Genomic DNA, 17363 nt, shown 5'->3' on the forward strand with positions numbered 1-17363 from the left:
CCCAATTACCCTCGAGGTTCATCACTACAATGGATGGGAATCGATATCGGCTCTTAACTCAAACCCTGTCTCACCCACGCGACCAGCCCCTGACGCCCGTCGTCGAGCCAAGCACCGAAGGCCACCAAGACACTTCTACTGGTGGATGGACCAAGTGAGCCCATGTCTAATCCTAGGTAGTTGGAATAGACAGACGGGCCCCTAAGCAGGCAGACCTTACCTTAAGTGACTTGTGGATCTAAGCGGGCAGCGAGATGGAACTCCACTGTGGTTTAGGGGACGAGCCTACGAGGAGGAATCTCGTCAAGCTAAGCCCAAGGTCCAGGCCAAGCCAGGGGCTTTTTTTTTTGAGTTGGTATTTGGCTGACCCTTAGTTGAAGAACTTGAGAACGAAATTTCCATCTGCCTCTAGTTATGTTGACCTGTTTTTCATTTTCCCCTTCTAATATCTGGGCTCTGAATTCACGAGGTGTTCAATTCCACAGTAAATCACTGAAACACTGAGCCAGAGTGTCGGGTGGCAAGTGCTTCTTCCCGCACCTGCATCCCGTCCGTCTTCAAGCTAAGGTACCTACCGCTGTGACCTGAATCGCACGGCGCAACAGAAAGGAAGTACCGTTTCTTGGTCAACTTTCATCTTTTCATCTCCTTCTTTTCAAACCCATCAACGACTTGAGACGCCTCGCCTCGCATTGCATCGCTTCTTCTTTGTCCCTCCTTTCGCCTACATTGTTGGTAATAAGTGCTTTTCTTCATCCGCGACATCTACTTTACTTAATTGTTTGCTTCTTTCCGCTGCCCGTCGATAACCCCCGTCCCGGTCTCCGGCCTCCGTCCTCCAGACCCTGATCACTGCACTTGTCCTGCACGAGCCCTACGAACGACTCGAAACGGTTACACTGCGAGGCAGGCTCCTTTGGTACTGCACATCTTTTAGAGATCACCGAAAACTTGAACTATTAAGGCCAGCCACCATGTCGAGTATCATGAGCAAGCGCCAGCAGGCGCGGAACGAAAAGGCCTTGCAGGATCTTGTGCAGAATACCCCAGGCAATAATATGTGCGCCGACTGCCACGCGCGTAATCCAGGTATGCTCCAGATGCACTACCAAGCTCATCCTGCGCCGGGTATACGAGATGGCCGGAATTTGCTAACGTCAATTGTCAATATCAGCTTGGGCATCATGGAGTGTACGGCCCTCTACTGCACCCAGGAACTGATCGAATGCTAATATGCTTGTTAGTTAGGCGTTTTCTTATGCATGAGATGTGCTGCGATTCATCGAAAGTTGGGTACTCACATCTCGAAAGTAAAGTCCTTGAGCATGGATAGTTGGACCAACGAGCAAGTCGACGTGAGCAACAACAACAACAACCCGGCGATCGTGCCCAAAGATAATAAATAGCTTACACTGTCTATAGAACATGCGAAAGGTCGGAAATATCACATCCAACAACATTTACAACCCCGAGCATCGCAAACCTCCCGTCCCGGTCGACGCTGACGAAGCAGATTCTGCCATGGAACGATTCATCAGACAGAAATATATGAATAATACTGTTAGTGGAACAGGAAAGCCTAGATCTCCTCACATAGGCGAAGGGACTCCTCCGCCACTGCCGCCTAAGAACTCGAAGTTCGGATTCCGTTCAGCTTCATCTATTTTCCCACTGTCGTCCAAGTCGAAGAAGGATGTCAAAGCCATGACAGCTGCACAAGGTGGACGTAGTGAGTCTCCAAGACCTCCTAATAAGCCATCAAAAGTGTTCGGCGCCACCTTGGATCTTGATCAACCGGATGACATGGAGCAAAAGCTGGCTAGGCTACAAGACATGGGATTTCAGGACACCAAACGCAATACTCTGGTGTTGAAAGGTGTTAATGGCAACATCGAGCGAGCGATTGAGACTCTTGTGCGCTTGGGTGAGGGTAGCGGCCGACCTTCACCTCTTCCCACCCCTTCACCTCGGGAACAGACTCTGCGAACATCAAGGTCTTTGACGCCCCTGACACCAAGTTCTGGCGGGCTGGGACTCGGCGCAGGTCTTAGTGTTCCCGCCCGTTCAGCTACGGACCGTCCTGCTACTCCATCAAGTGCTTCGACAAACCCATTTGATAACTTAGGAACGGCTCAGCCCCAGACGGCCCAGTCGACAGGAAGCCTTCATAACCGGAACCCATACGGCCAGACAAACCCATTCGGTGTGCCAGCCGCTCAACAGCAACAACCGACAGATGCATTCAGCCAGGCATTCCAAAACATGTCTCTCTCCCCCCAGCAGCCTCTGTTCCCTCACCATACTGGAGGACCAGCACCACAGCAATCACCACAGGCGACAGGATATCAACAAGTGGCTCCGTCAGCGCCGACGACCCCAAGTGGCTTTTCAACTCTGGGCTTCACCAGCAACATGACATACCCACAGCCAGTCCAAGCGCAGGTGACTGCATATAATCCCTTTTTAGCAAACACCACAGGTGCAATCCAGCAACAGCCGCAACAAGGGTCTAATCCCTTTCCTCAAGTCAACACCAACCAAGCGCCTGCTGGGTACAATCCGTTCGCTCGATCCCCAACTCGAATCGCATCACCAAGCCTTGGCCAGATACCAGAGCAAACGCAGAGCTCGTTTCAAAACGCAGCTGTTCATCAGGGATCTGCCGTGTATCAAAGCCCGGCTCCTTTGAGCCCTCCAGAAACAAGCACCAACCCATTTTTTGCAAATGCTGGCCAGCCTGTGGCGCAAACAAATCAACAGATCTTTGCGCAACAACCTGCCGTGCAACAGATACAAAGCCAACCTCAAGCAAGCCACAACCCCTTTGTCCAGCAGCAGCCTGGACAGCAATTCCCTGGACAGCAGCCTCAAATGTACCAGCAGCAGCAGCAGTTTTATCAACCTCAAAGACCAGACAAGGCCTCGATTATGGCTCTTTTTAATAACTACCCTTCAACTGTACAGCAGCCAGGTACGGCCGCGGCTCAGCCTTCATACCAGGTTCAGCAGCCAACCATTCCAGAAAACCAGCCCCTGCAAGCTCCAATGGCATCTGTGCAGCAGCAACCAAGTGTGCCGCAGCATCTATCATCTAGCACGAACCCTTTCATGAGCGGTACGCCTTCTTCTGGCGTCGCTGGTAACCCAAATGCTGCGACCACTTCAGACCCATTTGCTGCAAGGAGCAGAGAGAGCATGAACCTTGGCCTTGACCTTGCATGGACAAATGGGCGACACAGCCCAGATGCATTCGCAAGCCTAAGTGCACGACATGGATGATGGTACGAGACTAGAGGCAGTATTGGAATACGATGTGTTCAGGATAGTACAAATGGGACATGGGAGATGTGAAGTACACTGTATGATAGTATTAACGTTGGTTCTGGTTTCATGTTGAGACTATGTTATTGCCATTTGGCTGTAGTCTTTGTTTATGTACTCCAGGACAGGGTGATTGATAGGGACTGGCCAGGATTGCTGGGGTATGGCAGACTGGCCTTGATTGAGCAATTGGAGGTTGGAAGACGGCATTGAGGATAACATGGCATAATGGTGCGTATAGACGAAGGGACAGGCGATGATAGACTTGCTGAGGTAGTCAACGGTGGCTCTTGCGTTGAGGGAGCACGGAAGCGATATTCCTCCTCCTGTGGCATTGGCTGTTGCTGAGTCAACTAATTCGAGCTTTGGCATTTTTGCGACAAAAATGGCACTGTAGAAGATGCTGTCTGTTGGTGATACTGTTTGCGATTGCCAAACTCTGTTGGACTGTCTCCACATACCGTTGGTCTCGTGAGTGACATGATGTGCCCGGACAACACAAGGGATCGAATTGAGTATCTCAATTGTTGATCATGTCTCTGGCTGCAGCAGAAATGCAGCCGAACATGGATGTTTTTGGCGATGGTCTCGGTCCGGATACGTAGCCGATAGAAGCAAAACGCGGGGTTGGGCAAGGTAGTAATTAATTAGTGGCACCACCACCTTAAGAATCTAGCACGTCCACCAATCAACTTACACGACAGAAGGGGTCAATTAGGCTGCTGCTCGGAGATGCATATGCGTTGGTAAGGTCAAGTTGGCCGAAAGCACTAATGTATCATGAAACCAGTCCCTTCATCCTCAATAGGCGAGGAAGAAATCATGAATTTAGAGACAAAATGTGCTGGGCCACAGAATCATGACCGAATCAGGTGATGCGATGTGGATGTTTAGAGTAGAATAAACTGGGTTTGTGGGTAACAAAACAGCTGTAACGGAGCCAGTATCATGCAAATCTGGTAGAAGCTAGCACGCAATGCGTCTGTTATTATTGACAATTATGGCACAGCAGCAGCATCCAAGATTGAATACAGAGTACAATAATTGCTGTATGGTAAGAATGCGGAATGGAGGCAAGTGGTTGTTGTGTAAGCGCTTTAAAGAACTCTTACTATTGTGCGATGATTGCAGATGTTTCTAGACTCTTCGGACATGAGTGGCTGACACATTCGACGATCTGTGTGGCACAGTTGGAAACGTTGTGTGTATCCGTAACGGTGCTGTGTAACCAAAATACTAAGTACTTATGTATGGTCTCCGTTGTCAGAAGCAATAAACCGATCAAAGGAGCGCCATATTGGTCCCAAATTATCTCAGCAGTGTACGTATTATTATCACACAAATAGAATCTGTTACAGGTAGGTTTTCTGCCATCGTCGTTTGTCATGGTACCTATTAAGGCATACCAATGGAATTTACTTCACTGCGCCCATTAGGTAGACAAGGAGATTGAGGAGTACCTAAGCTAAAAGGTAGCTGGGACAAGCGACAAAGTCAATTCCTTCCTGTGACAATCAGCTTCCTGAGCTTGAACATTTTGCCGCACTGACAAGTTCAGTTCCGGGACTATCATCTGAATCAGAATCGTGGCCGTGGATAACTAACACGGAATATTCTCTCTGCTAAAGAAATGAACATACATATAGGTTGCCTTGCATCATCTCCTCAGTTACAATTTACAGTTCGGCCTCGACCATCACTCTGTTGACAACTGGTTGGTGTTTATCAACCAGTAAACTAGACCATGTGCTACGGAGGCGTTCGCATCAGACTAGTTAGTGCGAGACAGTGCGCCAAGTCGAGACAATGCTTAGGTTGCTGAGATGATTCATATTTGCAAGATATGAGTTGAGAATAGTCAAAATGGTCATTATCATGAACTTGCTACCCAGTTGAGTCGACCCCATTGGCAGCGAATCAATAGAGTCTAATCATGTGATACAAAGTGACGATAGCAACGGGCATTGCATATTCTTTCTACCCATTTCTTGAGTTTGGTTGGCCTCGGCTTACCTCACACCAGTGGTTGCCAAGATAAGATAGTCGCACTGTACGCCGTACTTGGCCAGGAGTTCCATTGTTACCCCGGCTCCAACTGCAATTGTGGCAATCCCTAGGTCCACTGAGATGTGGACTGTGGACCGTGGACTGCCTGAGGTGTGCACAAAATTCCAGAGCCTCAGGTGAGGGGTCCACCCAAAGCGCACTGTTCCTTCCGCCCCGAGCGCCCCGAAGTCACCAAATTCCTGGGTTCCTCTGCTTCCTCGTTCTTACTTAACCTCACCGCTGCCCAAACACCAGAGATCTTACCTACCTACCTTAGGCTTACATCTACTTATCTACACACAACGAATCCAAGACATTCTCCACGAATTGCTCAAAACACCGTCGCAAACTTCTTCGCACGTCTCCACAACTTGTTCCTCCCACATTCGCCCCAAAGCAAACAACACACAGATTTCTTTAAAAGGATTTCCAACCCGCTGGTCTCAAGAGTCATCTCAAGACACGCTATCAATCAACTTCTGCCGATCAATATCCTCGACCCTTACCAACCTATATCAACTCTAGTCGACAACCCGAAATCATCATCAGAAATGGCGCCAATGAATAATCAAAATTTGAATTACAGTAGTAATTACGGCGAGGCCGCTGCCCAGAAGGTCAACGTCCTTGCCTCTTGCTACCTCGTCGACTCTGCCGCCAACCTCAAGGGCCTCCACTACTGCACTACCGGGGTTGCAGGTATGTTTTCTCCTTTCACGGCCAAATCCTTTTCATGGTGCTAACTCTACTCCAGGGGCCGAGTGGTATTCCTGAGGTCCCTTCCTCAGGACTACCCTCCCCTCCAACAAGCCCCCCCCTCGCCGCACTAACCTCGTCTAACGAGCTCGCCCTTCTGCCCAAGAGCAAGAAGCGCGAGATCCCAGGCCGGCGCCTGGGTCGACGAGGGGGGGCAGCACTTTCGATCAGGGAAGAATGTGAGAGATTCTTTTGCGAGTCCATGAAGACGATTTTCCACGGTGAGAGGAATTCGTCCATGAATGGCTCCGGCCTGTCTGGTGCTTTTTTACCAACGCCGCCGTCCGATGACCGGCTCCCCGAACACTTCAAGCTTGTTTCTGATGACAAGCTACCTGCCTACGACGTTACTGCTTGGCTGGAGATGTGGGACTATGCCGGCGGAGCGAGCTTCCGTGCCTTTGTCGCTGATGACGGAGAGGAGAAATCTCTCTTTGTCTTCTTCGATATCGAAGGCGTACTTGGCCGAGACCTGAAAAAGGCGTAAGGAACCCCTGCTTCCACTTCTTCTGTCCAATTGCTAAATACTTTGTAGTCTGATGGCACTTATCAAACTGGCCGACGGTCCTCTGGACTGTGCCCATATTGTCACTTGCATAGATAGACGCATCCCTGCTGACGACGTCCACTCTTTGACAAAGAGTCTACAGTGGGTTGGCTTCGACATGGTTACTCTAGACCACTGGGCTCATGGTCTTGATGTAACGAGCAAGAAGTGGATGTTGATGGGCATGGAGCTATAGGTATCAGCGCTTTCCTGTCTTTTGTGGAGTTGGGAGCGGACATATTTCCTTAGTTTCCTCTATGGCACGTTTTGTTCGTTGGTGTTTTCCAAAATTTCGTCTGGATGCTTGCTCAGCGATTTGCTCTGCTGTTCTTGGAGAGATCTGGTAGCATCGGGCGTTAAGTCGCAGAAAAAGTTCGACGGCTCTAAGGCCTTTAGCGCATCTCTCGTTTTTTTTTTTTTTTTTTTGGACTTTAATGGTGTAGGAGCCTAAAGGTGTTCGTGTCATTCTGTATCTTTCACGGCGATGACTTTCAATGTCGTACAAACCTGCTAGGTAGTTAAGATAATACTGAAGCAATTGCGTGCAAGTTAAATAAATAGTGTCTATCATCTATCGTTTTGTTCTATCACGGATGGCTCTAAGATCATTCCTCAAATTGTCTAACTTTGAGACCCCTTTCCTTCAAGTAGTCCTTTACCTGTTTAACGGTGTACTCGCCGCGGTGGAACATACCGGCCCCCAAAGCAGCATCCGTAGCAGTCTTCTCAAAGACTTCCTCGAAATGAGCCGGGTTGCCAGCACCGCTTGAGGCAATGACGGGGATCTTGATAGCTCCCTTCACCTGGTTGATGAGCTCGTGGTCAAACCCACTATTGGTACCGTCCTTGTCAATGCAGTTGAGAAGGATCTCTCCGGTTCCCATTGCTTCAACGGCTTGGGCAAGCTCGACAACATCCATATCACGAGTCTCACGACCGCCTTTGATTGTGCAAGCGTACCAACAGTATTCCTCGCCCTTAGGACCAGGGAATTGTGTCTTTATGATGTTGTGACGGGTGGCATCAGGCTTGGGAACATAGACACGCTTGGGATCAACGCTCACAACGACGGCTTGGTTGCCATAGGCGCGTGAGATCTGCTCAATGGCAGTATTGCCAAAGAGCTTGCGGCCTATAGAGTAGTACTCTTCAGCAGCAAGAACAGCGTCGGAGCCGATTGAGACCTTGTCAGCGCCAGACTTGAAATACATGCTCGCAATTTCAAGGGCTGACACCTTTGTGCCATCAGTATCCATTGTGTCACGAATACCACCGCCGATGGTTAAGGGCACAAAGACGGTGCGAGACGTTTGACGAAGAACCTCGAGCATAGGGAGATCGGCAACAGGGCAGTCTCTGAAAGAAGTGATGTTGAGAAAAGTCACCTCGTCGGCACCGGATTCGTAGTATTTCTTAGCCATCTCGACAGGCTTGCCGAGGTTTCGCACGTTGCGGTCATCGCCCTTCTCGCGAACATCGTACTGATCACCCTTTGTAACGACCAAGTCACCCTGATCATTTGTCCTCACATCTAGACAGGCAATGACTCGCCGTGTTAAGCTGTCCTCGAATTTGATCGGGGCATTGGCGACAGTCTCGTCAACAACGGTACCAAGATTCTTTGCGCCTTCACCTGTGAGGAAAGCCCGGATAGTTTTCAAACCTGCAGTGCCAGACTTTTCGGGGTGAAACTGGGTTGCAAAAATGTTTCCCTTCGCAATGGCGCCTACGAAAGTCTCGGTACCATAGGTTCCAGTAGCGACAGTCCACCCCTGTGACTCAAGCTCACCCGGCTTGTAGGGGCATTTGTAAGAGTGAACATAGTAGTACTTTGAGTCCGGTTGAAGATCGTACATGGCTCGCCCAGCTGTGAAAGCATTGTTCCACCCGATGTGGGGGACGGATTTATTTGAGTCCTCGAAACGATCCAAGGAAGCTGGAACGACTCCGAGGCCGGGGATGTCGGGGTCCTCTACAGAACCCTCAAATAGGGCTTGTAAGCCGACACATACAGCGAAGAATGGCTTTCCATCAGCAATGTGCTTTCGAACTGGCTCAAGATAGCCAGCTTGTGACAATTGGGATAGACAATGTCCAAAGTGGCCGACACCGGGGAGGATGAGTTTCTAAAAGCGCATCAGTCATGGTGGACAAAATATTGAAGGAAGTATCGGCAAACCTCTGCCTTTGGAACGTCTTCCGGCGATCTGACCCATTCTACTTCGTAGCCAGACTTCTCAATGGCATTTACCAGGCTCCTGATGTTGCCGGCGACATAGTCCAACAGGTGAACAGTGGGCATTGTACCCTAGATATGATGGATGGTAAATATATAAAGAAGATAGAAGGTATAAAGACCAGATATGTTGCTTGGAAGAGGTGAATCGTGACTGATATAACACGATGTAAGAACGGACAATTGTAGCGATAGCCAACTCTATATCAAGTCCAGACAGGTGTTTGAAGTCGTCAAGATAAGTGTGACTGTTCAAATCCCATGAGACTCATTGAAATGTTGTAACAGCGACAGCGGGGCAATCGCGAGTCACAGAAACTGCCCCGCCTGGTCCCTGTAATCCTGGGCTTTTCAGAAAGTGCCGCCTTTGACCGACTTCCAGACCCTGGGCATCATCCCCCAATTGGCAAGTACCTACGTACTTAGCTTTCTTTACCACATGGAAGCCAAAGTTTCGCGACTGCATGTTTGCAGTTTGTCAACAAAGCTACTATAGGTACTATAGGTATTTGGCTTTTCGAACTTATCTCCTCAGGCCTGTGTTTTATTTTTCTTCCTCTATGGATACGACCAAATTACGAGTACGGCATTGCAATTCTATTTGTTCAGTTTCTCTTCCTTAGGCATCTAGTTAGTGGCTTTCCCTGCCAATTCTCTGAGCATACTATGGCTTCGTTGGACGAGGCGAGATTGGCGGATAAGGCAGCAATCGTCAACATTGAGGAACAGCTTGAAAAAGATGAACAGGAAGAGTGGGAGTACGAATACTCAACCACCGAAACAGAGGTACTGTTCCACCTCGGTTTCAAGCTATTATGCGCAACCAGCTAACTTCTATAAAAGACATACTACTTGACTGTCGATCTTTCTTTTCCAGAATTTAAGGACCGACAGCCAAGGGCGCCTCACCACAGCCGCGGCGGGTATTACAAAACCTGGCTCGACCACAATCCTAGTTTGAGAGGTGTTCATGCTGGGGATGATGACGACAATGACAATGAGCCACTCCCAGAACGAGAGGCTGATGACGACGAACCTGAAATCGATCCAGCACTAAGCAATGACAAATATAAAGGCAAAGCAGTCGACAGAGGCGAGCCAGAGGACGACACGAGAGACGATGTGGACAAGACACGTGATGAGAATGAAAACATCCAGATTCTTGAGCTACATTCAGAAAAGCCGGTCATCTCATACAAAGGACGCACATTCGAGGGGTCGTGGGCGGAAGTCATTGGCACCGAAGCTATCTTTACGGCACGCGACAGCGACCGCCCCCTCCCTGCTCTGCGCCATCTAGATGGAAATATTGATTTTCTCGGCGCATGTGCGTCAAGAATCGCCACTAAAGAGACTGTTGTCAAGCCAAAAATGATCAGGGAGGACCCATTAGCCGCTATCAGGGAGGAATGGAACATTCGAATTCCTGTTGGAAAAGACAGGTCGGGAGAAAGAGCTGAACAGACACGGTTCCTAGAAAACTTGATGGCGATCAAGAAGAGGAACAAGGAGAAGGATCAGGTCACCGTATGGGCTAAAGACGGCGAGGGTCAGGACTTCAAAGACAACCGAGATCCTGACTACAAACCCAGGCGAAGAAGAAGATTGCTCAATGAGGATGGAGAGGAAGTCATTCCAAAACGTGAGAGACGACGTGCAAGTGGGCGCAGGGGTGGCCGTCCCAGACTTCGACCCGGGGTTGTTCGTGGACGGGGCTCAACGGCCCCAACTCGATCGGCAACTAGAGATCTGGAAAGTACTGTGCATGAAGGGAATATGTCAACTCCTACTCCAAGCAGATGGAATGAACTGCATGGAAGAGCCGATGAATACATGGACCATTCTGACGATGAGGATGACACGGACGAAGAAGATGAAGAAGATGACGACGAGGACATGACAATGGCAGATTGAATGACGGCAATAGAAGCATCGAGTTGACATTTAGCGCATGAGATTATGATACCCGTGGAGAATTTTCACCAAGATAATAATAATAAGGCTTCATATACCCTGCACTTCTGTTTCTGTATTAAGCAGGTTGTGAGCATGTTCATGGCGAAGCTGCAAAGCTAACGTGTAGTGCACTTGAAGACTGCACGAGGGTTGCGATCAAGCTGTCATTGGTGAACGGGTCTTGGAGTCAGCCTTATGCACATGGGCGGACACTCCGAATACGGTGGTCCATAGTACAAAGTTCCTGTAATCATATGGCAGTGATAGATTCGGTGATTGTTGGGTAAATAGAGATCTTTCGTTGAACAGGGTTTCTCGATCAGGTCATTCAATGATTCTGCGAGCTATCCAGTATCCAGGGTAAGATCTTAAACATAGGTAAGTCCGCGTATGTGATACTGCCAGCCGCGTTATGTAATAAATCATTTAAAGGTTCGGAGTCTCCTTTGTAAGATCAAGGTTATGAGTGAGTGCATATGAAAATGCCACTGACGGTCGATGACACAACACACGTGCTGAGGCCTTGTGGATTGATAAGTGATCATGGGTATATCTCTAGTTAGTGTCATTGATTTTCGCATCTGCTGCTCCAAAACCGACACACAAGTCATTTACCTGCAGCGGGAGGGACTTCATTGAAGTACTGTGACTCGTAGACACAAGATTGATCGTGTCACCCAGCACCAGCTCCCCCACATCTCTCGCACGTTTATATATTCTTTGCTGCAGATGCACATTTGTTGGGGAATGTTTATTCTGACGGTGAACAAAATCCACTTGTCTTTCTTGAGTATGGGTCATGGGAACGACAGTTGAGGGTGTCGTACTCGGGACTGTAGGTAAGTATCTACTGTCAGTGTGAGTACACCGAGCATACCCAGGTCACTCTGGCTGAATTCCCAGTCTTTCGGCGGTCAGCAAGTGGTAGATACTTTATGTTGAATGGGAAATAGGGCGGGTTTGAAGGTATCCGTTACACGATCTTTGAGCCAACCGGGGTTGCAAATGGATCTTGAGGGCTAGCAAGAAGGGAATCCTGTTCATGTTGCGCAAAAAGAGGGGTCCTTGCGCTAAAACACGATCAAGGAACAGTCCGGGCAGGGCTGTGATGTCGTTCTCGTTTGCCGCAGCGGATCAGGTCAGTCCCTATACTTGTGGGGTACCTGAGTCTTGAACTACCTAGAATACTTAGACAAATGGAAGAATGTAACACAGGCGTGAAACGTGGGTCAAGAGAGTTTGCAAACAAAATCTAAATTTATGTTATACTTCTCACCAAAAAGAATTACGTGTCGGCAGTTCTGTAGTAGACAGACAGACAGACAGACACTTCTACTTGAGGCTGAGTAAGAAATCTCGGCACAGAATGTCCATAAATGGACATTAGGTACCTTATCCGCTTTCCATCTAGGTACCCCAGACTGACTTGACGTATTCGTACTCATCACCAAAAGCCCAACCATACCTTGACTAAGGTATGTAGCCATCCATCGCCAGATACGCCAGAAAAAGAATGCTGTCAAGTACGCTCTTACAAGTCCGCAAATGCAAACCGTACACATGTATACCTCCTGCAGCTCCATTTCCTAAAGTGTAAAGTATCTGTACCTGCATCCCCACCACCCTCCACCGGTTACGTCTCACCAAACCTCCGCCGCCAATCGATACCCTTGCCCTGCCCTGCAGTCAACTACGCAGCGACCAAAAAAGTATCCCGTTCTAGACTACCTACGGCGCGCGCTTCTTTTCTTCTGTCGACTTAGCGGGAGGCTTTGTCTTCCTTTCTTCTGCTCTACTCTTTGTCCGTCTTCCCAACGACATGCTGCGAGCGGTGTCGTACTTCTCTCGTTCGTTCGTGATGCTCATATAGCCGGTCTATCCAGTCCCGTTCGTCTTCCTGGCCTTACTTCGATACTCTCCCGGCTTGTCGTCGGTCTTGGCCATCGAGCCTCTTCAACTTTAATTGCTCCGCAAGCTGCGTCCATGTCCACGGGCTCTTGCAGTCCTTATTCGCTACAGCCATGATTTGGTTACGCCGCTTCACCATATTACTCTCTTTCATGCTGCTTATCTCCTTTGGCGCATGGCTGCTTCCCCGTATACTAGACCCAACGACGAAAGGCCCTGAGAGGCGCGCCAGAGATCGACGATGGGTAAACAGTAGCCCGTACTTTCTGGATCGTCAGGCCTGTCGCTGGATTAGTCTGTGCGGACTACATCACTTGCGCAGTGATCCTGCCTCTCGTGGGAATAATGAGGACCAAGAGCCAGACTGGGGAGAGCTCAAGCGCCGCTCTCTTGCTTGGGAGCCTGACGAGATTCCCCGTCCGAATCGGAAGAGGGATGTCAATCAACGACGCAGGGTCCTCCGCGATATCCCCGACTATGTTACGAAGCATGCGCCGTTAGTTCACCTCTACTCTGGGGAAGAGTTTTGGCCCTCAGACATACGTCAGCACGTAGAACATATGACTGCCTACGCCGATGACGAGCCCATTAACTCGACTGAGAAGTGGACTCTTCACAACTTGCACGAGCTGAATAAGTATTCCGGCAAGATCACTCTCCGAAGTGATGATGATGTCGAGTCTCGTCCCAATTGGCTGCACAGCCATTACAATGTTCCCAACCCGTTTCCTGACGACAAAGACGGCAAAGATGATGGCCAAAACGGCGGTATACCGGTAGGAAACCCCGGAGGAGAACCCGAGGCCCGGGAGCCCAGCACCTGGTATGATGTCGACAAAACACGGCCTGTTCATAAGATTTCCGACCCTAGAAATCGAAAGTTACACAATCGTCGTCGCTTGGAGACCAACGGCCACAAACCGGATGCCAATGGCTACTCAGCAGCTCCTGCAGTACTTGTTGTGGTTGATAAGGGGTCAGGCATTGTTGACGCCTTCTGGTTCTTCTTCTACTCCTACAACCTCGGCCAAACTGTCCTGAACATTCGTTTTGGTAACCACGTGGGTGACTGGGAGCACTGCATGATGCGCTTCGAGCACGGCATTCCCCGTGGTGTCTTTTTCTCAGAGCATGAGGGTGGGCAGGCGTACGCATTCGAAGCTGTCGAAAAGCGCGGTGGCAGACCCGTCATTTATTCAGCTGTGGGCTCACATGCAATGTACGCGCTACCAGGAAACCATGCTTATATCCTGCCATTCAAGCTTCTCAAGGATGTCACGGATAAGGGACCTCTCTGGGACCCCTCTCTTAACAATTACGCATATCATTACGACTATACGAAAGAAGATAATCATGACCTGGACGAACGACACGAACCTCTGAGTCTTGTTCCCGCGGCATCGAATCCTCACGCACCGACATCTTGGTTCCATTACCAAGGGCATTGGGGTGACGAAGTCTACTCTCTCGCCGACCCCCGTCAGTGGCGTTTCTTCGGTCAGTATCACTATGTCACTGGTCCCGATGGGCCTAGGTTCAAAACTCTTAATCGTACAAAAATGTGTCAAAATCAGAATTGTAGAATTCTCTACAACCTAGATCCGAAGAACACGTGGTACTAGATGAGGATGTTCGTCAGTCGGTTGTGTATTGCACTATGAGTAACTGGTGCCAGTGCCACACCTATATTGTTTCCCTCATTTCTGCGAGCTGTACCCGAGTTTGATGTAGCAAACCTATGTGGTGGATCTAAGAGCATTAGTACGTACGTGGGTGCATGCTTATCCGGCAGTAAGTGCCCAAGGGTCTTAGCTGGGAGGACCGGATTTCTCGGCATTTGTTAGATGGGAAACGGCGTTAGATGGGGGTTATCTCTTGGGATAGATTCTTTTCTTTTTCGTGTCTGGTTCGTGGAGAACCGAACTGGCGGCCTAGAACGTATACCACTGTTATGTTGGATGGGATGATTATGGGATTTGATACCTAGATACTGCTTCTGTTCGATGCCCTAGCTTAGATATGTCAAAATGCTCCTGTGATGGTTATGAAGTATTTGATTTTAGGTATTAGTTAAATCAGCCCCTGCATGGTACCAAGAACGGCCGATGCCAGAGTGTGAAGAGTGCCACCCTCGTTGAGGATGTGGACATGTTGCACTCCTAGATGACTGATAATTGCCATAGACAGACAGAGTTCGACAAAAGCTAGCATAGTAGCTTCACAAAGCGGTAGTGCACGTAAGATGCTGAATCTATCTGATACTTGTGTAAACTTCAAAAAGTCTGAATTGCCGCAGTAGGCATACTCGAGCTGTGTCAGCCATTTTAATGCATAACTAAACTAGGTGTGATGATACGTTTCGCCTACTGGCCTCTCAATACAAGCCATGATGCTAATAACACAAATTCTGTTTCACTTTCATCTGCGTTACAACTGTGATAGCTGCAGAATAATCCCAGAGAGGCATATGTTTGCGCAGAAGATCCCTGAACTCAGTGTTTAGATGAATCGGTCATTCTCCTGCCCACATATAATTTGATTCGGTTCTGCTTCCTTTTGAAGGCCAAAAATGAGTCAAAGGCCCTGGCTATACATAATATGGGTATACATAATAGTAGTACACTGTTGGGTGGAGATGAGTTTGATGCACATGCCAGAGTGGTCAAGGTGATGGCCAGCACAGGAGTTTCCTGTAGATTCCACTCAACAAAGCCTCTGTTGGTTTTCAGTGATCGTCTCTCGTGGGCGGCCAAGAACATGCAGCACACTAGAGATCCTCGCCAGCGCAGTAGAATATTGTATCAGTCATGGTGTGGAGTCGACTTGAGCAACATGTCTGATGCCTCATGGTGACTTCAAGGGCCACAACTACCAAAGGAGCTTTATAGATTGCCCATAGACCTTGACCATATTCATCTACTGCAGTGCGTATATGCCCTAATTTGGTAACATAGATACAAGCTTCGGCATGGTTTCAGGTGGTCTCTGGGAAGGTCGATGGCGGGAATCCAACCCGATTTTGTGACTTAATAACTGTGATAGGTGGATGTAAGCTGTATGAGTTGGCAGTGGCTTGTTTCCGGGAAAAGCTGGTCATGTCGACGGAAAGGTCTTGACTGTTTGTGGCTACAGACTCGACAAGATCGTGAGACTGTCATGAATCCGATGGCGTTGGAATACCTTGAAGCCCACTACAACTGTGCCAGCCCAAAAATCAATATTCGTAGGCAGCAAAAACTACAGAGCAGTTCCCAGTGTAAACTGGCCAATAAGGACATTAGTTTTGTGACACTGTGGTATATATCATGCCTATATTTACGGTTAATGTGTAATCATCTCCAGTTGACAAAGGTGACTGTAGTCTACCGCGCCAGTCATGGCATCAGAGCGTCACCGTCGTGCCGAGGTAGCAGGAGAAGATGCCACGCGAGTGATACACAAACTTTAAGTGTGATGATATTAGGTATAAATAAGGTTATGCAGGGTGGCTGGATACGATCTGACTAGCTCGGCCGTGCTTCTGTTCAACGGTGCATAGATAATCGAGATAGGTGCCTAGAGTATTAAGCTTTGCCTTATTCATATGAGATCTCGCTTGAGTATATCAACCGTAGAGTTATGAAGATCAGAGATGGGCCACTGGCACAGCGTTGAAGGGTTCTTGAAAATCTGTGAATACTGGTAACAAATTACTGGTTTCTACTCGGTATTTGATGTCTGTTATTGCGTTATGCTGATAGAATGAGACCAATGCTGTCGTTATGTCTACATCTCGGAAGCTCCGTATCCGAGAATGACCCTTGTTATCCCTTCTCCTGACTGATTGCTCAAACGGGACATGTCAAAAGAGCCAGACCAGAGCGGCTGCGTTGCCCCTGTTTTCCTGCCACCCTTCAGTATGTATATATGGAGTACATACATACATACCGATCAATGAAACGCAATCAGACGACGCTGATCTTCGTCGGGAATGGGATGCTCCCATGTAACGTGGCCAGAGCTTTTGCAAGGCCAAGAGTCGTCCTTTTAGGTTCGCCCAGGCCCCGAGGTCAAGGAGTTTCACTCAAGCACGCACACGGCAGTGGATTCAGTATGAGAGCATCTATTCCTCTTTAGATGCCGTTTCCAAATTCTTGTTTTAGTGCTAATATTTGATGCTGCTGGTTGCGCCTGATGGTCTCCCAACCTACAAACATTCTCTAGCGGGTTGATTTGTTCGAGGTGATATGTCGTTATGGCCTCCTTGGTCGGGCTCAATATTGAGGACGTAGGTTCTCGAGAGGGTTGACTAGCCAGTCACAAGCTACAGTACAGTATGCAGACACATTGCTTATTCCATGTGCCTAGAGTTTAGTTTTGCTCTTTACGTCGAGGCTTGCGAGGACAATACGGAGGCTGAGATAGATCAACTAGCTATCGGTTTTATTAGCCCTACAAGACGAACCGCTACTAGGTAGTGAAGTGATATGTTCAACATATCATATGTTTTGGCGTCGCATGGCGCATGGGCAGAAGAAGAATTCCCCTATTATTCGATGGGGAACGGGAAAAGCGAATAGTAGTCCCTGCAACCATCGACGGAGATGAGTGGAG

General features: G+C 48.8%; 5 protein-coding genes across 5 annotated transcripts; 4 read left to right on the forward strand and 1 right to left on the reverse strand.

Annotated features, from left to right (window-relative positions):
• Positions 1-549: 549 nt before the first annotated feature.
• FVEG_02797 (hypothetical protein) lies at positions 550-3756 on the forward strand. Its single transcript, XM_018890294.1, has 4 exons — positions 550-1089; positions 1175-1191; positions 1245-1355; positions 1423-3756. Exons 1-4 carry the CDS (start codon positions 975-977, stop codon positions 3277-3279), a joined length of 2100 nt encoding a protein of 699 aa, XP_018746583.1. The 5' UTR covers positions 550-974; the 3' UTR covers positions 3280-3756.
• Positions 3757-5918: 2162 nt separating this feature from the next.
• On the forward strand, positions 5919-6866 carry FVEG_02796 (hypothetical protein; the record flags this gene model as incomplete). The annotated part of the gene is made up of 3 exons (XM_018890293.1): positions 5919-6059; positions 6122-6606; positions 6659-6866. 3 exons carry the CDS (start codon positions 5919-5921, stop codon positions 6864-6866), a joined length of 834 nt encoding a protein of 277 aa, XP_018746582.1.
• Positions 6867-7178: 312 nt separating this feature from the next.
• On the reverse strand, positions 7179-9204 carry FVEG_02795 (imidazole glycerol phosphate synthase hisHF). The gene is made up of 2 exons (XM_018890292.1): positions 8850-9204; positions 7179-8796 (listed from the first exon to the last, which is right to left on the reverse strand). Exons 1-2 carry the CDS (start codon positions 8970-8972, stop codon positions 7276-7278), a joined length of 1644 nt encoding a protein of 547 aa, XP_018746581.1. The 5' UTR covers positions 8973-9204; the 3' UTR covers positions 7179-7275.
• Positions 9205-9352: 148 nt separating this feature from the next.
• Positions 9353-10924, forward strand: FVEG_02794 (hypothetical protein). Its single transcript, XM_018890291.1, has 2 exons — positions 9353-9692; positions 9750-10924. Exons 1-2 carry the CDS (start codon positions 9573-9575, stop codon positions 10818-10820), a joined length of 1191 nt encoding a protein of 396 aa, XP_018746580.1. The 5' UTR covers positions 9353-9572; the 3' UTR covers positions 10821-10924.
• A 1442-nt stretch (positions 10925-12366) lies between these two features.
• On the forward strand, positions 12367-15038 carry FVEG_02793 (hypothetical protein). The gene has a single exon (XM_018890290.1). The coding sequence runs from the start codon at positions 12884-12886 to the stop codon at positions 14390-14392; it is 1509 nt and encodes a 502-aa protein (XP_018746579.1). The 5' UTR covers positions 12367-12883; the 3' UTR covers positions 14393-15038.
• Positions 15039-17363: the final 2325 nt, after the last annotated feature.

Source organism: Fusarium verticillioides, chromosome 5, assembly GCF_000149555.1.
Source record: "Fusarium verticillioides 7600 chromosome 5, whole genome shotgun sequence".
Lineage (NCBI taxonomy): Eukaryota > Fungi > Ascomycota > Sordariomycetes > Hypocreales > Nectriaceae > Fusarium > Fusarium verticillioides.

Coding starts and splice junctions, on each gene's coding strand:
- FVEG_02797 (XM_018890294.1), top strand. CDS start 975: ATGTCGAGTATCATGAGCAAGCGCCAGCAGGCGCGGAACGAAAAGGCC. Junction 1,356..1,422: donor GGACCAACGAGCAAGTCGAC/GTGAGCAACAAC, acceptor CACTGTCTATAG/AACATGCGAAAGGTCGGAAA.
- FVEG_02795 (XM_018890292.1), bottom strand. CDS start 8,972: ATGCCCACTGTTCACCTGTTGGACTATGTCGCCGGCAACATCAGGAGC. Junction 8,797..8,849: donor AAGACGTTCCAAAGGCAGAG/GTTTGCCGATAC, acceptor ATGCGCTTTTAG/AAACTCATCCTCCCCGGTGT.
- FVEG_02794 (XM_018890291.1), top strand. CDS start 9,573: ATGGCTTCGTTGGACGAGGCGAGATTGGCGGATAAGGCAGCAATCGTC. Junction 9,693..9,749: donor ACTCAACCACCGAAACAGAG/GTACTGTTCCAC, acceptor CTTCTATAAAAG/ACATACTACTTGACTGTCGA.
- FVEG_02793 (XM_018890290.1), top strand. CDS start 12,884: ATGATTTGGTTACGCCGCTTCACCATATTACTCTCTTTCATGCTGCTT.